Source organism: Platichthys flesus, chromosome 18 (assembly GCF_949316205.1).
Source record: "Platichthys flesus chromosome 18, fPlaFle2.1, whole genome shotgun sequence".
Classification (NCBI taxonomy): domain Eukaryota; kingdom Metazoa; phylum Chordata; class Actinopteri; order Pleuronectiformes; family Pleuronectidae; genus Platichthys; species Platichthys flesus.
This window is the reverse complement of record NC_084962.1, coordinates 21,074,345-21,096,844: the sequence shown is the minus strand read 5'-3', so window position 1 is coordinate 21,096,844 and position 22,500 is coordinate 21,074,345. Positions and strand designations below refer to the sequence as shown.

The 22,500-nt window shown below is 45.7% G+C and overlaps 1 protein-coding gene across 1 annotated transcript in view; it reads right to left on the bottom strand.

The window, feature by feature from the left end:
* Nucleotides 1-22,500, bottom strand: part of adgrg6 (adhesion G protein-coupled receptor G6) — a 48,448-nt gene that overhangs the window by 15,581 nt on the left and 10,367 nt on the right. Inside the window, exons 4-22 of the mRNA XM_062412029.1 lie at nt 20,974-21,113; nt 19,901-20,180; nt 19,235-19,408; nt 16,056-16,121; nt 13,852-13,923; nt 13,196-13,297; nt 10,730-10,846; nt 10,513-10,641; nt 9,830-10,174; nt 8,857-9,013; nt 6,435-8,226; nt 4,687-4,773; nt 2,582-2,634; nt 2,236-2,274; nt 1,824-1,975; nt 1,478-1,589; nt 1,311-1,399; nt 1,001-1,065; nt 29-165 (exon numbers count right to left, since the gene is read on the bottom strand). Coding sequence (XP_062268013.1) covers nt 29-165; nt 1,001-1,065; nt 1,311-1,399; nt 1,478-1,589; nt 1,824-1,975; nt 2,236-2,274; nt 2,582-2,634; nt 4,687-4,773; nt 6,435-8,226; nt 8,857-9,013; nt 9,830-10,174; nt 10,513-10,641; nt 10,730-10,846; nt 13,196-13,297; nt 13,852-13,923; nt 16,056-16,121; nt 19,235-19,408; nt 19,901-20,180; nt 20,974-21,113 — 4,108 coding nt within the window. The remainder of the gene's footprint in view (nt 1-28; nt 166-1,000; nt 1,066-1,310; nt 1,400-1,477; nt 1,590-1,823; nt 1,976-2,235; nt 2,275-2,581; nt 2,635-4,686; nt 4,774-6,434; nt 8,227-8,856; nt 9,014-9,829; nt 10,175-10,512; nt 10,642-10,729; nt 10,847-13,195; nt 13,298-13,851; nt 13,924-16,055; nt 16,122-19,234; nt 19,409-19,900; nt 20,181-20,973; nt 21,114-22,500) is intronic.

The window sequence follows — 22,500 nt, the reverse complement described above, 5'->3', positions numbered from 1 at the left end:
TAGAGTAGAGTAGACAGATGGAGCGTACCTCTCGGACGTGGCAGCGAGCGCCGTCTCCGAGCTGCTCATCACGTTGGAGATGATGGTGACCACCGTGTTCGCCAGAGTCACGTTGATCTTTGCCACGTTCACCAGCTCCTGGACCTTCAACACCACTTTGGACACCTGAGGACAGGCAGGGACAGGATGAGGAGAGGAGGAGGACAGGAGGAGGACAGGAGGAGGACAGGAGGAGAACAGGAGGAGTAGAGGAGGGGAACAGGACGACGAGAGGAGGAGGACAGGAGGAGGAGAGGAGGAGGACAGGAGGAGGAGAGGAGGAGGACAGGAGTAGGAGATGAGGAGGAGGTGAAGAGGAGGACAGGAGGAGGACAGGAGGAGGCGAGTATGTCTCCAGGACCACAGCACAGAGCGTCACAGAGGAGGACAGGAGGACAACAGGAGGAGAACAGGAGGAGGAGAGGAGGGGAACAGGACGACGAGAGTAGGAGAACAGGAGGAAGAGAAGAGGAGGACAGGAGGAGGAGAGGAGGAGGAGGTCAAGAGGAGGACAGGAGGAGGACAGGAGGAGGAGAGGAGGAGGAGGACAGGAGGAGGACAGGAGGAGGCGGAGGACAGGAGGAGGCGGAGGACAGGAGGAGAACAGGAGGAGGACAGGAGTAGGAGATGAGGAGGAGGACAGGAGGAGGACAGGAATAGGAGATGAGGAGGAGGTGAAGAGGAGGACAGGAGGAGGACAGGAGGAGAACAGGAGGAGAACAGGAGGAGGACAGGAGGAGAACAGGAGGAGGACAGGAGGAGGACAGGAGTAGGAGATGAGGAGGAGGTTGAAGAGGAGGACAGGAGGAGGACAGAAGGAGGCGGAGGACAGGAGGGGAACAGGAGGAGGACAGGAGTAGGACATGAGGAGGAGGTGAAGAGGAGGACAGGAGGAGGACAGGAGGAGGCGAGTATGTCTCCAAGACCACAGCACAGAGCGTCACAGAGGCGAGTGTCCCACCTCCTCGCTGGGCAGCTCCGTGTTGGTGATGTTAGCGAGCTGCTCCGCCACCTCAGCTGCGTTTTCTAGACAACAAAGACAACACAGCGTTTGACCTTTGACCCTTTTCTTCAGTTTGACTCAGTTTGAACTTTGAACTTTTAATCGTTGTCATGTGACCACCTGGTTTTATATCTGGATCTGTTCGTCTGGAACCTTTCAGGCCTTGTTTGGCTCAGACCGAGCAGAACAAGGTGTGAAAGACATCCTCAGACTGTGTCTGATGTGACCTTTGACCTCACCTGTGTCAGTACTGATTGGCCGAACCCACCTGCTGACACCTCGATGGTGTCGATGTCCGTGCAGTTACTGGTGTCTGAAGCTGACCAGTAGGAGGAGAAGTTCTGAGCATTGATCAAACTGTGGGAGAGACGACAATAATACAGTATGAGTGTGTGTGTGTGTGTGTGTGTGGGTATGAATGTGTGTGTGTGTTACCAGGTCCTGGACGTGCTCTGGTCCTTGTTGGGGAAACAGGGCAGGTGCCTGGTCACAGTGGGTCGACTCTCAGGCCAGCGGTATGGGAGAGGATTCTCCTCTGGACAGTTTTCTATCCGTAGAGGAACCAGAAGTTATTTCAGAGTTTTGGATAAATGATTAAATAAATGTGATGGAATCTAATTATAATATAACATTTTTAATCTAGTTTACAGCTCATGTTTGTATTTCAATATCTGTAAAAATGAGCTGAGGTCTGAGTCTTGTTCAGAATCTCACTGTCAAACTCTGTTGTTCCATCTACATGAACTCAGCTTTCAGAAATGAACCCTTAACCATTCCTCACCTATTAGTTGAACGTCCCTGGGGGCGTGTTTGATCTCCAGCCCAGCGGCAGCCATGAGTCCCTCTCTGCTGCTCAGCCGGGTGGAGACAGCAGCTTCAGCCAGACTCTCATTAGCGGTGAAGTGATAAACCAGCAGAGCCTGACACGAGTAACTGGACAACAAACCAGAGCTTTACTATTTATACATATACATGTACATATATATATATGTTTGTGCGATATGTGTATCTATACAAATACATGTATGTTTATGTATGAATTTTCACATGTATATATACGCAATATCAATTTATAATTCTTAAATTGTATGTGCATATGTTCCTGTAAGTATTATGCTTGTGTTTGGGCTGAAAGAGGAAAGAACCAGAATGTGAGTCACATCTGAAGAACATTAAACACATGATGTGTTTACCTGGTGGGGTTTCCTCCACTCGCTGCCCCCTGCTGGACTCTGCAGTGAGAGACACGTCATTACAGTTAAGATTAAGATATGTTTATTTATACCAAACACATGCACAGACATGCACAACACACTCATGCAATGGTAGGTACATTTAACCTCTGCATTTAACCCATCTGTGTGCAGGACACACAGAGCAGAGAGCGACCATGTACGGCGCTCGGGGAAGGAGTACAGTACAGAAGGCACCACGTGAAGACCATGATTGAAAAAGATCTGAACGTCTAAAATCTGTTATGATAAAAAAAGCTCCTTCATGCTCTTGTTTGTCTTTCGCAGTTGAAAGATGAAGAATTACCGGACGTGATCTACGGAGACAGAGTGGGTCCAGTTCTGAAACGTCTGATTGAGCTGAAACAAGAAAACAAATCTGATCACCCAGTCCAACAACAAGCAGGAGCTGAGGAAACACGGCATCATCACGTGTACAGAGAACATACATGTTCACACACATGGATTCAAGCTCAAACACAAATACCATCAGATTCTGATTTCATCAAAGTCGAGCATTAGAGTGACAGCAGAGGGACAGTAGAGTGGTAGCAAAGTAACATTAGAGTGACAGAGTAACAGTAGAGTAACAGTAGAGTAACAGTAGAGGGACAGTAGAGTGGCAGTATAGTGACAGTAGAGTAACAGCAAAGTAACATTAGAGTGACAGAGTAACAGTAGAGTAACAGCAGAGGGACAGTAGAGTGGCAGTAGAGTGACAGTAGATTAACAGCAAAGTAACATTAGAGTGATAGAATAACGGTAGAGTAAAAGTAGAGTTACAGCAGAGGGACAGTAGAGTGGCAGAAGAGTGACAGTAGAGTAACAGCAAAGTAACATTAGAGTGATAGAATAACAGTAGAGTAAAAGTAGAGTTACAGCAGAGGGACAGTAGAGTGGCAGTAGAGTGGCAGTATAGTGGCAGTATAGTGACAGTAGAGTGACAGTAGAATGACAGCTAAGTAACATTAGAGTGACAGAGTAACAGTAGAGTGACAGCAGAGTAACAGTAGAGTGAAAGCAGAGTAACAGCAGAGTAACAGTAGAGTGACAGCAGAGTAAAACAGTAGAGTGACAGCAGAGTAACAGTAGAGTGACAGCAGAGTAACTGTAGAGTGACAGTAGAGTAGCAGTAGAGTGACAGCAGAGTAACAGTAGAGTGACAGCAGATTAACTGTAGAGTAAAAGTAGAGTTACAGTAGAGTGACAGTAGAGTAACAGTAGAGTAAAAGTAGAGTTACAGTAGAGTGACAGTAGAGTAACACTAGAGTAAAAGTAGAGTTACAGTAGAGTGACAGTGAAAGCAGAGTAACAGTAGAGTGACAGTAGAGTGACAGTAGAGTAACAGTAGAGTGACAGCAGAGTAACAGTAGAGTAAAAGTAGAGTAACAGTAGAGTGACAGCAGAGTAACAGTATAATGAAAGCAGAGTAACAGTAGAGTGACAGCAGAGTAACAGCTTAATGAAAGCAGAGTAACAGTAGAGTGACAGCAGAGTAACAGTATAGTGAAAGCAGAGTAACAGTAGAGTGACAGTAGAGTGACAGTAGAGTGAAAGCAGAGTAACAGTAGAGTGACAGTAGAGTAACAGTAGAGTGACAACAGAGTAACAGTATAATGAAAGCAGAGTAACAGTAGAATGACAGTAGATTGAAAGTATAGTGAAAGCAGAGTAACAGTAGAGTGATAGCAGAGTAACAGTAGAGTGAAAGCAGAGTAACAGTAGAGTGACAGTATAGTGAAAGCAGAGTAACAGTAGAGTGACAGCAGAGTGACAGTAGAGTAACAGTAGAGTAACAGCAGAGTGACAGCAGAGTAACAGTAGAGTGAAAGCAGAGTAACAGCAGAGTGACAGCAGAGTGACAGCAGAGTAACAGTATAGTGAAAGCAGAGTAACAGTAGAGTGACAGTATAGTGAAAGCAGAGTAACAGCAGAGTAACAGCAGAGTGAAAGCAGAGTAACAGTAGAGTGACAGTAGAGTAACAGTATAGTGAAAGCAGAGTAACAGTAGAGTGACAGTAGAGTAACAGCAGAGTGACAGCAGAGTAACAGTAGAGTGAAAGCAGAGTGACAGTAGAGTAACAGCAGAGTAACATTAGAGTGAAAGCAGAGTAACAGTATAGTGACAGTAGAGTAACAGTAGAGTAACAGCAGAGTGACAGCAGAGTAACAGCAGAGTGACAGCAGAGTGACAGCAGAGTAACAGTATAGTGAAAGCAGAGTGACAGTAGAGTAACAGCAGAGTAACATTAGAGTGAAAGCAGAGTAACAGTATAGTGAAAGCAGAGTAACAGTAGAGTGACAGTATAGTGAAAGCAGAGTAACAGCAGAGTAACAGTAGAGTGAAAGCAGAGTAACAGTAGAGTGACAGTAGAGTAACATAGCTGCAGAACTATGCTTGACTCGACTCACCCAGAGAACCACAGCTCGCTCCACGTCACTCGGGTGCGATGCCGAGCCGCCGTCGTTCACCACAAAATGAATCCGGTAGAACAACTCCTCTGGAGACAAAGAGAGAGAGAAACCGTTTGACACAGAGAGAGGAGCTTTGTATTTCACTACTCCTGAGCAGGCCCGTGTCACATGACAGGAGAGGAGCCGACAGTCTACTTCAGTAGAAACCAGTTTTACTGAATGTTCTCAGCCAATAGAATCAGTTCACATGTCAAGCACCACATGATGTTGGACACCACACACGTGTTAAATTATAGACTTATTGTTATCTATGAACTATTTCCTTCAAATATTAATTTTACTTATAAACTCTCTGAGCCAGAGCGAACCATCATTATATATATTTAAAATAAATTATAATATATCTGACAGGACAGACACTTAAATAATAAATTATAACTTCCTCCCTTTAATCTCTGTATTATCTTAGTTTTCTTACTTTAGAATAAAACACTTGGTGACGTACCATCGTCAAAAGACCCAATAAAACATCTTTAATAAGCCTCTATATTAAAGATGTGACATTTCTCCTCTGGATTAAGTGCTCAGCTCTCCTGCTATGCATGACATTGGCCACTAGGTGTCACTACAGTATCTAAAACACACAGTAAACACTAAAGAGCCATTGAGACGTGGAGCTGCATTCATCACTTCTGATGGAGACGCTGCAGGCTGCACACCGTCAGACTTCATGTCAGTCAGGCTGCTGATCAGTGAGCGAGCAGACGTCTCCACCCAGAAGCCGAACGGATCCAACCCGACAGAAACAACAGAGTGTAAATGAAAAGAAAAGGAGGAACATGAGGTAATGTAACGATGGACAAATACAAGAGAGGAAATACAGGTAAAGAAACAAAATAGTAAGAATAGAACATTACAATATTTATATCTACAAGTACCAGGTCAGTTCTACAGACTGACTGAGAAGTTGATATCCGACAGAATCATCACAAACCAATCAGAAGCCTCCGATACCTGAGGGATTGAACCATCCACCTGATTGACAGTTAAAGCCCAAAGAGAGAAGTGTCTAAAGCAGCTACATCGACCCGCCCACCTCCAAGAGGAATTTGATCCTGTATTCAGTCTTAAAATCCTGTTTTCATTGAGCTGCACATCTCCACAGAGTCTTTTTGTTTCTACCACATATGGCCAGAAATATGTGGACACTTGTTACATGTTCATGTGCCGGTTGAACATCAGGTTCCAAATGCATGGACGTTACTCTGATGCCCCGACTCTGAGGGGAACCTCTTTCAGAGGATTGGATCTCCCGGCGGCTCAAGGTTTTAAGACTTAATACAAGTTGCTACTGATGATTTTTTTAATTCTCTACGTCTACGTTCTTTGTTACTGCATGACATACTGTTCCCCGATGACAGTCCACACAGACATGTAAAATGAAAGCGTTGTTTACATTGGCATGGCCACGAGGGTTTGGCAGTTAAATCCACAGTTGGAGATCCGTGGGTCGGATGAACCGTGACCTTCTTGAGGCCGCGGCTGAAAGTCGAAGGAGAAGAGTTCTTTGTGATCATAATGGCGTCCGCAGGTAAAGTAGGGGAAAGATGCACACTGTCATTTGAGGCCTCATTCACAAATGCTCCTGAGCTCTGACTCCCGCTGTGATTCGACACGCTCTGACCTGAGTTCAAACTCGTCTTAGAAAAAGTAGAATTTGACTTTGCTGATGTTTCTGCACTGACACCGAGATGTGGCGATGGTTTGCTGCCTGTCACGTTCTGCTGGGACGCCTCCAGGTTTCCATTTTCTATCAAAGTTGTAGTGTTTCTAGCCTTTGTGTTGTTTGTCATTTCATTGGGCACCAAGGCTTTGAGTGTTGGAACAGTCGCAGTATTGGACTTGGAGATGCTTTCTAAGCCCGTTGTGTTTGCAGTGTGGCTGCCACTCACAGGAGGGGGGAGCTCTGCAAGCCCAGAAATGAAGCCTCGATCTGGGGCATCAGTAGAGGAGCCTGCAGGGGATCTGGTGGCTGCGGTAGAAGAGGAGGCATTAATGCCTGAGGTCTGCAGGAGGATATTTGGAGCAGCAGTGGGAAGTCTTAACGGTGTAAAGCTTGTCTGATAACTGGACTCAGAAGGGGAGCGGGAGGATGTTATTTTCATTTCAACAGGTAATGATTGAGCGTCCAGAGCAACATCTGGATTAGGACTTTGGTTAGGTTGAAGGTCTGTTGGCGCATTCAACACTTCGTCTTGAGGAACACTGTGACTGGTGTTCACTGCTGAGGACAGGGCCACAGCTGAGGCACGCTCCTCCGCAATGTGGAGTTTTGGAACAACACCTGCAGGGTCAAATAAGGTAGAGAAATGTGTCCCAGCAGTTCTTTGATTATTGGACGCCTCGAGGGAGGACACCGTGCCGTCGCCAAAACTAGAAGATTCCAAAGTTTGTGAGTTGTTTGTGAGCTCTGCCAAAAACTCATCTGTGTCACGCAGCTCAGCTGAAATAAGGCTGAATTTCAATTTATCCTCGGGGGACGTGGAAGCTCGACCAGGAGGAAGTGATTGGCTAGATGTGGTAAGCTGTGGCTCTGCTGAACGGCTAATAGGACATGAGGAGGAGGTGTGGGGGAACTGTAAAAGGTTGTCCAGGGGGGACTGGGTGATTGTGGGCAGGAGGAAACCAGTGGCTGCTAGAGCGGGCGACAGGGAGCCAATCTCTGCCTCCGCCATGCTGGCAGACAGTGCTGGCAGTGGCACCCAGCTGGGGAGGGGATGAGTGGAAGATGGTGTGATGACAGACGTGAGAGGAAGGGAGCCGGGGGTGGAAGAATAGATAGGGTAGATGTGAAGAGAGAAAAAGAGAGGCGTGAGGGTCGCTGTGAGAGAAGGTGAAGGACCAATCGAGGGTAAAAGAAGACAGGGGGTAAAGGAGATGGAGTGGGATGTTTGCTGCTGCCACTCAGCGACTGGTGTGTCTGGTTTGCTCTGCTCAGGCCTGTCACTCATCTCTGGTTTGTCACTTGCATCTGAAACCCTGTTCATATGAGCCTGAGCTCCTGAGTGTGTGAGCACTGGACCATGTGCAGGGATCAGACGGCCGAGGAGCTCCGAGGGCTGATTGTGATCCCGCCCTGAGGCGGACAGGGGGGGGGCGGTGCCAGGTTGTGTAGCCCGGTTGCTGCTGAGAGTCTGGGTAGGTGCTATGACAAGAGGTATCGACCAAGGGGGAGTGGGGGGATGGGACCCATCATTAAAGTGGGTGAGTACCTGTGAGTTAGTGGGAGCACCAGAGGCTGTGTTGGTGTTCACCTGGTCATCAGTGTGGGAGACAGTTTGCTGCAGACTCCACTGTGACCCAGATGAAGACGTCAGAGGAAAGATGAGAGAGTTTTCAACCTCCAGGTCAGGGGAGGGTGAGGAAGAGGACGCTGCAGTGTCCTCCCCCCCCGCCCATCCTGTCCCCTGAGCAGCTTGCATCACTGTGGCAGCAGGAAACTTTTCTGGAGACAGATCGAGCAGCAGGTTGTCAAAGCTATGGAACAGGGAACTCAAAGTTGAAAAGAAGGGATTTGAAGATTGGGAAGAAGAGGCAGACAAAGCAGAGAGAAGTGGTTCCCTTCTGTCCATAATGTCCTGGAGCAGCACCAGGGTGCCTTCAGAGACCCGACCTCCATCTGGTGACTCGGATTCAAGCAGATCAGGCTCCTCTTGGAGGGTCAAACCGCTCTGATCAGAGCCAACCGACGTACCGACCACTGAAGAATTGAACTGAGGCTCGAACGAATCCACCTGAGGCCGAGCTGGAAGCATTTGATTTGGTAAATCTGGTGTGAGTGTCACAGAACTGGCTGCCAGATTCTCCACAGATAATCTGGAGGGAGTGGGATTCATTTGACTAGAGGAGAAAATCCCAATGGAATGGACTAATGGACCTGACTGAGAATCAGAGAGCTCCGCAGAACCCGACCTCTCAGCAGAGAGCAGGAGGTATTCAGGGAGCAGCGCACCATCGACGACCGGCTGCTGAGATTCAGAGAGAAGAGGAAGTGACAACAAGGACGCTGTGTCACCTGCTGTCACAAGAAAGTCCCTTTGAAGGTTCGGGGACAAAGACAGATATGACAACAAAGACGACTGAAGGTTCACACCAACTCCACCTGACTCTGGAACGTGAGCAGATTCAACAACAGCGTCTGTTTCTGAAGGTTCTCCCTCAGCCGGCCCGAGAGGGGAGGATGTGGAGAAGGGAGGCTGCTGAGGAGTAGCTGGGGGAGGAGGAGGCCAGACGGGAGGAGAGGACGAGAAAGACGTGAAGGAGTCTGAGGATAGAGTTTGTAAAATAATAGGCATGAGGGAAACTGACGATGAACCAGGGAGAGTGATGGCATGAGAGGAGGTGAGGGGAGTAGACGCCAACAGAGGATGAGGAGACGGCGAAGGTAAGTGAAGAGGAGAAACTAAAGAGTTAGAAAGAGACGTTTTTGGAAGAACAGGAGTAGGAGAGGAGAAGAGTGAAGGTCTATGGAGAGTGAAGTGCACTGACGATTGTAAGTGTGTGAATATACCTGCACTCGTATAAAAGTTGTTAATCTTCCGACTTTTGGCTTCTGCAAGTTTGACATAAATTCCAGCCACGTTTGTTTCACTGTCCAGGGGGTTTAAAGAAAGTGAGGAGTAGGATGTCTGTGTTGCTTCTTCCTCCTGAGACTTGAAGGAAGAAAAGATCTGCTGGTGGAAACTGTCTGAGGGCAAAGCCGAGGACGGCAGAGACGGCTGTATCAATACAGAGGGAGGAAGGGAGGGAATGAAGAGAGAGGGCAATGGATGGAAAGCCAGTTGTTGAGTGGCAGTGATTGAGAATGGACTTTCATCTGGACGCCGTCCACTCGATCTAGTGCTGCTTGAAACCCTGTGGTTAGTTTGAGCTCCTGTCAAAGTCACTGTAGAAGAATGGGACCGGCTAATGAATGAGAATCCATCATGTGAGCCGGCCAGAGAAAGCTCCCCCCCGGCTGTGGAGCCACTCTGTCGGTTGTCCGAGTCGTCAGAGCGGCTGAGCAAATGATCGCTTCCTCTGAGGGAAGTAGCGTAGGGCTGCGTAACCGGAGGAAGAAGAACACCATGTTTGATTTTACCCTCAGTGCCGAAAAAGGTCGGAGCGACGGTGGCCGGCTCTTCCAGGGAGTAGGCAGCGTCGAATTCATACAAACTGAAGGCTCCATCTTCACCTGTGAGATCAGACACATCATAAACAAACAGGTCCGTTCCCGATGCATATTCATAAGCCAGCGGTTCCAGAGAGTCTGTGTGGTCATCCAGAGCAACCGTTGTGTTTCGTGGTGACGTCTGGGCCACTGCCGGTTTGTTCTTCCTGTTGCTCAGTGCAGATGATGAGGACAGCAGCGAGGAGGAGGAGGATGACTTGTTTGTGTCCGAAGCCTCCTCTCTACGCTGCCACGCGGGCGACTCCTGACCAGGGGCTGAGGACCATGACACTCCAGATTCTGGGTCGAGTTTTGAGTCTTCAGTGTTTGCAGGAAAGCTTGGTCGTGATGTAGGTTGATTTGATGCATGTGGGTGACCAGTTGTATTCGTCACATATCCAATACGTGTTGCGTTTCTCAACCCAGGAGCAAGTGTGTGTTTGTGTCCACTTGTTTGTGTAGTATTCATGGGCCTGGTCGTGGATTTGACTGGTGGTACAGCAGGTTTCGTGATGTGAACCACATGTGGACTGGGTGTCGCTCTGGTGGCAGCTGGATGTCTTCCTCCTGTTGGCCTCTTCCTCCCCTGCCAGACCAGAGGGGAGGAGATGAACCCCAGGGAGGTCCTGGAGCTACGATGGCGTGGGGGCCGGGGGAAGAAGGATGACGGTCGAGGGTAAGTGGATTCACGTGGAGCTGGAGGATGATGTGCTGCATGTCGAGGACCAGGGGAACTGGACTGACTGGATGCAAGGGACATATGATGAGAAGCTCCTCCAGCGGCAGGTAAACCAAAAACATGCCTCAAACTCCTGTGGTGAGCAGCTGCACCGGCGGCCAACAGCGTGAACTGGGAGGTAATGGTTTCAGGCTTGTGAAGATTAATGACGGCAGCATCAGGAGCAGCCGGAGCAGAAGGAGCTTTGGTTTTCACAGGAGTCTCCTTCGCTGTGACCAGGACACGGGACAGAGCACCAAGCCATCGTTAAGAAAGAGCAGGTTACAGATAACAAAAGTCATAAAACGTTCTCATCAGAAACAGAGCACACAACAGATCTTTATTTGAGATAATCACAATTATTGTTAGTGTTAGAAGTCATTGATTTGATGATTATTTTTTTCTTTGATTATCAGAGAAAAGATTCAGGACTGAGAAGGTTTCTGACAGAACAAATATTAAACAATCTAAGATTGTACATGTTCTACATGAGATGTGTATGAGTGGGTTAGGGTGCTTTATGGAATCAAATGAAAGAACCATAACAGGGGAAGCAGCTTCTCCAGGGACCGTAGATGATCATGAAACAAACACAATTAAAAAAAATCACAAAACATTCAGGAACAAGCAACAGTTTCAAGACTGATTCATTTCTAATGAGAAATCAAAGGATTGACAAAAGGTAAGTATATCTCTCAGACAGCAGGAGGCGATGATAACAGCTATGTTAGTGGCTGTTAGTCGTTAATAAGGCGAAATTCACTTAATGCATATTAGCTTTTCTAACATCACTGTTGCCATGGTTACACCATTGATAGGCATAAAGTCATCATGCTTGATTTCATATTCAGTTAATCATATATAAAAGTTGTTTCAAACACTGACACCTGGTTTATTGTTGAAGAAGACTAAGCAATAAAGAATTAGGTGATAAATATGCACGTAATTGGAGTTTCATATTCATACTAGCAAAGGTCCAGTCGTAAAAAATGATCTCTTAATCAGTTTAAGATATAAACTTGATTAGATTTCCCAGCTTCTTAATTACCTCAGGTTGTTTACTCAGTTATTAATGTTGATCCAGAGACTGTAATTAAAGATGGACGACGCGTCTCCGCTTCCTGACAACTATCCAACCAGAGCCAAAACGTCTCAGATTCAAACTCAGTGTGTTTATATATCAGCAAATAACTCATTCAAACCAAATGTTTTTTTCTCACTAGTTGTTGACGTCATTGGTGATAATCCAATTCACACAATTTACAATCGGGTCGAAACAGAAGCTTTAATGTGAACTTGTCAACTTGTCAAGAGTCAAGATTGTATGTTTAATGTTTAAATGATGAATCTGTCGGTCACCTGATCTTCTATTTTTGCTCTTAGTTATCATTATATCAAGATGTTGTTAAAAGTCTAAACACATTAACACTGTGTTTACAGCCTCCATGTTTTAATCACATTCTGACTTTAAATCACGTGAACAACTGAAGTCAAAAGACAACTAAGGAAATGAGACTTTCAGAGGAACACATGAAGTTCACCTTCTAACCCAATCCACCAACATGGAGGAGGTGATCATATGTACGACAGCCAGCCACCAGAGGGCAACACAGAGGATTTGGCTTCACCTTTAGGGCGCTGTGATGTCGTACATCTTTATTTTCAGCCTGTGGTAGAACCCAGATAAAAACTCCCTTTGAGTGTTAGCGATGCTGTAGCTCTTACCAGGCGCTGGGGGGTTAGTAGCTGGGATGTTAGTGGGAGCAGGTGAAACGGTTGTTGTGCTGCTGGTTGTCTGATGAGCTACAGAAGAAATAAACAATCCATGATGTCATGTCAGCGTAAAAGACACATGCTGCAGTTACAATATAAACCACACTGAGAGCAGGTCACATTCAACCTGAAACGTAAAATCTAATTTAAAATAACAGTGTATGGTCACTGTTATTTCTCACCAGATGAGCTAGCTTCTCTGTCGCTAGCCTCAATCTGAAAATAGACGGATGGATGCTAGCTGTGTCTTATCTCTAAATACAAGTGAGTTTGATTTCTAGATATAAAAATGATTGTTAAGGTTCAGCAACTGGACAAATCGAGAAGCTTGATTTCAGTGTTAGCTGTTGACATTAGCAACGGTTAGCTACGTTTATTGTTTCTGTTTATACAGACTCAGTTAAACAACCAATGAGAAGCTATTTCCTGTGAATAAATGGAGGAATGTATTTTCATGGCAAATACTAATCTGATAAGTCACTGTCAACTATGACATTTTTTCGGGGACGAGCAGTTTTTGTGATTCTTACGTTTACTTTAAAATGGAAATGGCACTGGCAGTTACCATGGGGTTCACGTTTTAAAGGGGCTCCCTCTGGTACGGGGCTAACTGGTTAGCATGCTAACTTCAGCACTAACAAAGATGTCAAGATAGAAACAGATGATCCTAAAAATGGGAAAATACTTTGGGTTTGACTTTCTTCCCTGAAACATTTGGTCATTTTTTTGAATTGATTCTGTTTTTTGCCTCAAATGTCCGGTGATACTCGAAGATCAACAAAGCAGCAAAGCAGACGAAGCCTTACCAGAGGAGGAGGAGCTGGCTGTGCTGGGAGTGGTGGTACTGATGGTTAGAGACAAGCTAGTGGCAGGGATGGTGGGTGAGGATGGAGTGATGGGAGGGAGGACTGGAGATGGACAAATGAAAAGAATGCAGCAGAACGAGAGCGACCACAGGTGGAACAGGAAGCCGCCTGGTGCAGCTCAGATCGGCTCAGTGATACGTCTCAGCAGTAATTAGTGAGACATGTGTTAGAATATGTCCAATATTCATAAATCTAATTCATTCATATCTCAGAAACTCCTGTATGAATTATATATATATGTATATATAAAGTATATATTACAGGACAGGAGTTAAAAGAGAAAAAGAACAGGACTTGTGTCAAAACTCAAGGATCCAAAATGAATAGAAAAGTCAGTGAACATCAGATATGAGCTGTAAGTGGGTTCAGGGAGGAGGAGGAGAAATGTGGGGGGGGGAGAGAGGCAAAAGAACAGGAGAATATGAGGAGGAGAAGGCAGCAGGAGGAGGTGGTAACAGAGATATAGGAGGACATAGGAGAGGGTAGTAGGAGGAGGTGGTAACAGAGGAGGACATAAGAACGAGATGGTATCAGAGAAAAAGGAGGATATGAGGAGGAGGAGGCAGCAGGAGGAGGAGGAGGGCAGGGTTGCTTACCGTGGGGGCTGGCATTAGTAGCATGGATGGTGTTAGTGGAGTGGGATGAGGAGGTGGCAGGAGAGGGAGCAGCTGGTCGTAGTGACACGAGGAGGAGAAAGATGCACAGGATGATGAACAGCTGTGAAGCTGCTTCTTTACTGAACAATCTTTAAAGAGAGTTTGCAGTGAATGTATAGAAATACAAAATAATAAGTTGTGTTAACTGGAATCTCCGACCGGTGGCGGTTTACCACCAGTCTGTTGACCCTTTGGTCTGTTGGCTTGTTGGTCTGTTGACCCTTTGGTCTGTTGGCTTGTTGGTCTGTTGACCCTTTGGTCTGTTGGCTTGTTGGTCTGTTGACCCTTTGGTCTGTTGGCTTGTTGGTCTGTTGACCCTTTGGTCTGTTGGCTTGTTGGTCTGTTGACCCTTTGGTCGGTTGGCTTGTTGGTCTGTTGACCCTTTGGTCGGTTGGCTTGTTGGTCTGTTGGCTTGTTGGTCTGTTTGCTTGCTGTAGTAATTTATAGTCTGTGAACTGAGCTGATTCTGGCTGGATTCTGTTCCTCTCACGAGTCCCCCAGGAACCGACCTTTAGGAAACGTTCCCTCGAGGCATCCGCAGCTCAGGATAGTGTGAGAACTGATATTTGGGGAACGGGGGTTAGGTCACATGGTCAGTTGGACCTAAGCTACTGTTCAAGGTCATGACCTCCAGGTTCCTTTCTACTCTCCACGATTGGTGCTAAGACAGTTTTCCGGATATAATGGTATTGGCTTGATGGACTGAACAGCAGCATAAAAACACAGGCTCCTCACGTACGTTCCTCTCAGGACACAGAAGGTTAATTTCAGGAAAAACTTCAAAATCAGATCACGTCTGGGGACAAACTTTCCCACAGAGAGCAGCAGACGGTACATTCTTAGAAAAATAAAATATTTCTGCAGCTTTTTCCTTATTATGAAGAACATACGAGCAGAGTGTGTCCTTTCAGGAATCTGTTCTTTTATATTGTTTACTCTTTGGGTCTTTGGCTTCATGCAGAAGCCAAAGACCCAAATTAAAGATCTGAACTCTGTCTCCGATAGACACAAGAAAAACGTCTCTACATTCTCCTGTTCCATGTGCGGCTCTATGCACCTTGTACACATCTAGGTTTTTATGCACATTTGAAAAAAAACTAATTGGAAAAAAAGTGGCGAATCTACAGGAAAAGTTGTGACAAAGAACAGTGAAAATAGACTGTGACTAAATACTCCCATGAATCATGTGACTTGAGAAGGATTAGATATTTCCTGACATTAACACAAAACACAATCGTCTGAACTTTAAATCTTTTCTTCTGAGTTTGTTAAACTTCTGAAAATCGAATTCTCCTATTTCTCTTTTACTCTATCGTTCCCTCCGGTCGGATCGTTCCACTGTTTCTTCTTCTTGTTGCCTCCGTCCTCTTCTCAGTCCTGACTCCTCTCTCCCTCCCTCATCTCATTCTCTTTTCAAACCAAGACCCCAATTATACACATTCAAAATAGTCTGACAGTATTTTTGAGGCTTGAATATTTTGAGGGATTGTGGGAATGTGGAGGTTCTGAGAACCGAACCCAGGCCCGATGGAGGTGAGACCGTTCTCCCTAACAAGTCCAGAAGCCATTCAGGAGTGAGCAGCCAGAGGTGTTCAGGGGAAACTTGGGGCAGTGGGACTCGAAGGTATTTTAACGAGGTGCACTGAGCAGAGGCTGACAGCCGGGCCAGCATCCTGTGAGGCCAGATGGAAAGTGTGTGGAAGTGATGCTGCCAAGGTGGAGAGTTCGATTTCCGCTGGATTCACCTGTATTCAATATGTATGTGGTCATGGGGGAATAAAATAGTCCTGGAAGTAGGTTGAGGGTTCCACACCCTGAGCACTTCAGTAGATAATATAAACAGTTAATTACCCAGCTGGGTCGTCAGTGAAAAGATGAGGAGATTGTGATTATCATACAGATTCATCAGTGACATTATATAAAGATGATCAGTTTCCTGGTCATCCATCTTCATTTAGTCAAAGGGATGAAATGAAATCCACTTCTTGTTACTTACGAAGCAAAAGGAGGAGAGGCTACGACTCAAATCATGTTTGAATAGTTGGTCACTAACAGTTTGATCTGATTGATTGATATCAGACTCCATTTTGTCTTTAACAGGAGCAGTAGGGTCAGAGGTCAGAGTGGAGGCTTGATTTCCCTACCTGGGCAGCCCAGTCCAGGGGAGTCGCAGCTTGGGGGGAGGGGTGTGGTTCCAGGGGGGGAGACACCTTTGAAGAGGAGTCAAAACAGGTCAGTTAATTTATTACAATCATCATTTTATTAATTACAAGTTAACAAAAGAGCTGTTAAATATTTAATCTAGTTTTACTCTACTTGGACGCCCTCTCTTGAACGTGATGGCAGAGGTGAAGGTCCTGCTCTCTTTATGAAAGATTAAACTCTTTCATAAAGAGAGGAAGACAAACTTGAATCTCAGTGACTCACTGTCACACATGTTTTATCTTGAGTTTCAGTCGTGTTACAGATTATATTTTATTATAGATTTGTAACTGTCACGTTGTCTGCTCTTTAACAAACTGCATCTGTCGGTGTGTGTTGATTTGTTCTCAATTAGTTTCTTCTCCTACATTTTCCTTTTTGCAGCAGATCATTGAAAATGTGTTGAAAATCTAAGAGACTAATGATAAAATTATAACTATTAGAAATAAAATCAACCATCTCCTGCCCTCAATTGGCACTAATACCCTCCCGACAACAGAGATCTCAGAAACGGCTGAGAATCCTACCCATTACTTAGACAGCTTCTCTCTGATCACCTGTGATCAGCTTACCAAATTAATCTCAGGTTCCTGTATCTTAGATCCCATTCCTACAAAATTACTTAATTGATAGTTTGTTACTTAACATTACCAATCTGTCATTATCATCAGGTTATGTACCACAGTCTTTTAAAATAGCTGTCATCAAACCCCTACTCAAAAAAACACCCTAGACCCAGAGGTTTTAGCCAATTACAGACCAATATCTAATCTCCCCTTCATTTCTAAAATCTTAGAAAAAGTTGAAGCCAATCAGCTGTGTGAGTTTCTCCAGGAAAATAATATATATGAAGACTTTCAATCTTCAAGTATAACCCAGTTATACTTGTCAATAAAACCTGAACAAAGTAATCAATTAACTAAACTTCGAACAAATCTCAAGGACATAAAAACCTGGATGACCCGACATTTTCTCTTATTAAACTCAGTTAAAACAGGGTTATAATACTTGGCCCCAAACTTGGGAGTGATCTTCGATCCCCATTTGTCCTTTAATTCTCACTTAAAACTAATTTCTAGGACCGCCTTTTTCCACTTGCGTAATATCTCAAAAATCAGACATGTCCTTTCACAAAAAGATGGAGAAAAACGAGTCCACGCCTTTGTTACATCGAGACTGGACTGTTGTAATTCTTTATTATCAGGCTCCAGCAGGAAGTCGTTAAAGACTCTACAGCTTGTCCTAAATTCTCCTCCTCACCTTCAAGGCCCTTTATAATATAGCGCCATTTTACCTTAAAGAGCTGTTAGTACCTTATCAACCCACTAGAGCACTCCGTCTCTAAAAGTAGAGGAGGAGCCAGAGCTTTCAGCCATCAAGCCCCTCGGCTGTGGAATCATCTACCACTTTCAGTTCGGGAGGCAGACACCATCTGTTCGTTTGAGAGTAGACTCAAAACCTTCCATTACTTGTCCTATGTTCTAAAATAGGAAGCGTTTAGTTTAAAAAGGAAAAGCATAGAGGTATTGATGGCTGATCTACTGAGTGGGTCACATGGTTTTCATCGTTCTACCATACAAACCAGTAGCCAGTCAGATTTACTTTGAGCCTCAGTGTAGCCTCCAGTTCAGCCTGTTGCATTGATTCATTTATTAGAAGGTACGCAAAGGAATTCATGGCACATGACACACAGAGCTTCTCTTTCCAGCTTCTCCTTCTTCTTCTTCATCCCTATCACATCGATGTAATTCATAACTCATCAGTACATGTTTCAGACCCTTGTTCCCCTTCCCCTGTCCGTCCTGGGAGACAGGTCCTCACACGTGTCTCTGAGGTTTCTATGTATTTGTATCTGTTAAAGGTTTTTTAGTAGTTTTAGGACTGAGGATGTCTCACCATGTTAAAGCCCTATGAGACAAATTGTGATTTGTGAATAAAGGCTATACAAATAACATTTGATTGATTGATTGATCATCAACCATCAAACTCTGAATATGAAACATATCTGAATGTGTTTAAACCAGAGTTTCAGTGGACAGTAGTGAACTTTATGTCTGTGTTACCACTCTTCTCAACTCACAGGTCAGAACTTCAAAAGTCAAACCTTTTAAGACAATGTGTCTCCAGGATTTTGTCCAAACAGACCAAGGAGCTGCTGACGGTGTTTTACTGGACGCAGTAAAAGAAGAAGAGACAAACTGTCGGCAGCAGCAGGATCAGCTGTGTCAACTCCATCAGGAGGAAACTGTTTCTACTTCATCTCCTCAAACGTCCACGTCTAGACACGCTCTGCAAACGTGCACTCAACCTCGTCTGTGCACGTGACGTCCATGTCTTTTTCTCACAATGGGACTTTGGGCCTTATATGGAGTCTTTTCTACGCAGTCAAAAATCAAACACACTCGATGTGTTGACAGATCTTAAACAGACGACACAGGATTTAAGAACCCTTCAGGAGTTATTTTACATTTAGTGAAGAAACACAGGCCACACAGCGTGTTAGCAGCACTCACCACTAGTTGGCGCAGCAGTCGTTAAGTTAATGCAATGAGGGGAGCAGACTGTGGAGAGAAGATTAGTGGAAACAAAGAGTCACACAAACAAAGCATTCAGTTAATAAAAGATACGTCATGAGGAGGAAACCAAGTACACAACGCATCACAACCACGGATCTCATCCGCACACTGGGTTCTTCTGAACCACAGAAGATTTTCATGTAGAGTGTGTGTGTCTGTGTGTGTGTGTGTGTATGTTTGTGTGAGAGGAGAGAGAGACTCAGGAAACTAAGTGCAGAATCATGCATTTCTTGAAAACCACTATAAATCTCTGCGGCATACAAGCATTTGGCCACACACACACACACACACACACACACACACACACACACACTCTAGTGCGGTGAAATACTGTCTTACCACAGCTTTTAAATACGAAGTTTTACTTAACAACACACAGACAAACACACAACACACACAATGTGCTCTCACACTCTTTTAATGGTTAATGCAAAAATACAGTGATGAAGATTCGTTTTCAGATTTTAAATGTGTCTGTGGTCGTGTGTGTGTGTGTGTGTGTGTGTGTGTGTAAATGTACTGCTGCTGGTCTGATTGTTACTCACTACAGCTGAGCGTGGCGTCGGTGTGGGCCAGGGCGGGGGGGATGGTCCAGTGGCTGTTGTCCCAGTCCACGACGTTTCCCAGCGTGTCGCAGGTCAGCGCCCTCAGCTGCTGCTCCGTCAGGGCCAAGTCCCACAGCCGCAGGTTGTACATGTAGCCGTCGAAGCTCTGCTGCCCTGAGCACAACACAACCACAGGGGTCACCGGAGGTCAACACAACCACAGGGGTCACCGGAGGTCAACACAACCACAGGGCATCACCGGAGGTCAACACCTTCACACACCGACTCATCAGAAGGGAAGAACCACAGAGGAACCGGCTCACACACGTTGGTTTTCTCCTTTTTAATGTCGCTGGTTGGAATCGAACTCAACCCCTGACGTCCTGAAACCAACGTGGAAGCGATCGTAGAATTTCTCAGCTCCTTGATCAGAAGATGAAATTCTCCTTGTTCCTCAATCTTCTGAGGATGAACTCAATGTTTCCTTCTTTAAGGAAGTGAGAGGAAACTAAATGCTCCTCACGGTTCTGTCAATCGTCAGAACCGATCATCAGATCAGACTCTGCTTAATGACTTCTATCAGAGGACGGACCTGGACTCTGTTGATCCTTCAGAACTTCCTGTGACTCGTGACCTTGTGACTGAGATCTAACAGCGCAGACTCACCTCCTAACTGGAACTGTCCCCCGGCCGGCACAGTGTGTCCACTGGAGGAGGGACAGGTCCTGGTTAAGTAGTTTCCGTTGAAGTAAACCGCCACCAGGCCGGTCGACGAGGTCCACCCCACGCAGAAAGACTTCATGGAGGAGGTGAAGTCGGAGGAGGAGAGGATGGAGTCGATGGAGCAGGACACTCCGTCCACGATCAGCGTCATGCCGGCCTGATCGGAGCCCAGACTCAGCCCGACGGTCCTGCTGCTGTCGGAGTAGGTGAAGAGCCACTCCCTCTGTCCGGGAGCCGAGAGACGAGACAGTTAAACTCAAGAGATGGTTTACCAGCTTCTACCTTCAACCACGCCCCCCCCACTTTTTTATAAACAGTCTACGAACTAGAGTCTACGAACTAGAGTCTACAAACCTTTTTATAAACAGTCTATGAACTAGAGTCTACAAACTAGAGTCTTCAAACTTTTTTATAAACAGTCTACGAACTAGAGTCTACGAACTTTTTTATAAACAGTCTACGAACTAGAGTCTACGAACTAGAGTCTCGATCTTTTTTATAAACAGTCTACGAACTAGAGTCTTCAAACCTTTTTATAAACAGTCTACGAACTAGAGTCTACGAACTTTTTTATAAACAGTCTACGAACTAGAGTCTACGAACTAGAGTCTCGATCTTTTTTATAAACAGTCTACGAACTAGAGTCTACGAACTAGAGTCTTCGAACTTTTTTATAAACAGTCTACGAACTAGAGTCTACGAACTTTTTTATTACAGTCTACAATCCAGACAAGCCTTTTGCTCCTTATTAGATACACACTGACACACCTAAATCACCCAGAGGAATCTGTGCATTGGTCTCCAGCAGGTTTCACCTCTGTCTGAGCCAGGACCATGAAAACTCACACCTGTACAACACTGGTCTCCTGTACAGTACGGAATCGGTTTTAAAATGATAAATGGTAACTGGCTACGGCTCAATCTGACCTCTCAGAGTCAGTGAAATAAACATGTGTCATTTCCTGACCACTCCTGCACCTTCCTCTGCACTTCCTGTTCTACGGCTGGTACCACACCTGTTTCTGGCTGTCGCGCTCCACCTCGAAGCAAAGAGTCAGGTGACTGAGCGCCGGCAGCGCCACCCAGCTGCCCACCATGGTGACCTGGCCATTCCCCCCCGAGATCTTCACCTTCTGGTTCCTCAGGGCCACGGCAACTAGAGAGGAGAGGAAGAAGAGAGGAAGAGAGGAGAGACAGGAAAGAAAAGAGGAAGAGGAGAGGAGAGAGGAAAGAAGAGGAGGAAGAGGAGAGACAGGAAAGAAGAGAGGAAGAGGAGAGGAGAGAGGAAAGAAGAGGAGGAAGAGGAGAGGAACAGAGGAGAGACAGGAAAGAAGAGAAGAAGAGGAGAGGAGAGAGGAAAGAAGAGAGGAAGAAGAGAGGAATAGAGGAGAGGAAAGAGGAAAGAAGAGGAGGAAGAGGAGAGGAACAGAGGAGAGGAGAGACAGGAAAGAAGAGAGGAAGAGGAGAGGAGAGAGGAAGGAAGAGGAGAGGAACAGAGGAGAGGAGAGACAGGAAAGAAGAGGAGGAAGAGGAGAGGAAGAGGAGAGACAGGAAAGAAGAGAGGAAGAGGAGAGGAGAGAGGAAAGAAGAGGAGGAAGAGGAGAGGAACAGAGGAGAGGAGAGACAGGAAAGAAGAGAGGAAGACGGGGAGGAGCGACAGGAAAGAAGAGGAGGAAGAAGAGATGGACAGAGGAGAGGAGAGACAGGAAAGAAGAGAGGAAGAGGAGAGGAGAGAGGAAGGAAGAGGAGAGGAACAGAGGAGAGGAGAGACAGGAAAGAAGAGGAGGAAGAGGAGAGGAAGAGGAGAGACAGGAAAGAAGAGAGGAAGAGGAGAGGAGAGAGGAAAGAAGAGGAGGAAGAGGAGAGGAACAGAGGAGAGGAGAGACAGGAAAGAAGAGAGGAAGACAGGGAGGAGCGACAGGAAAGAAGAGGAGGAAGAAGAGATGGACAGAGGAGAGGAGAGACAGGAAAGAAGAGAGGAAGAAGAGAGGAACAGAGGAAATGAGAGACAGGAGAGAATAGAGGAAGAGGAAGAAGGGAGGAACAGAGGAGAGGAGAGAAGGGAGGAAGAGGAAGAAGGGAGGAACAGAGGAGAGGAGAGACAGGAAAGAAGAGGAGGAAGAGGAGAGGAACAGAGGAGAGGAGAGACAGGAAAGAAGAGAGGAAGAGGAGAGGAACAGAAAACAAACTCAACAAGAGAAGGAAAAGTAAAGGATGAACGAAAAAGAGAAATTATTTAAAAAAAGAAGAAGAGGATTCAAAGAAGAAAATGAGGTGATGAGGAGAGAAGATACAGAAATCACAAATCTCCACAGTTATTTGTTTCTAAACTTCATTATTAACCCAGATTATAATTTAAATAGTTTTTAAATGAGAATTAACATTGTAGGTTAAGCTTTAACATCCAATCATGAAACAATATGAACCAATCACAGGCTTCTTCTCTTTGAAGCTGTTCCTCCAGAGAACAACATCACCCACACATTGAGATACACAACTCACGTTCACGAGGGCACACACACAATCACCACAACACCAGAACC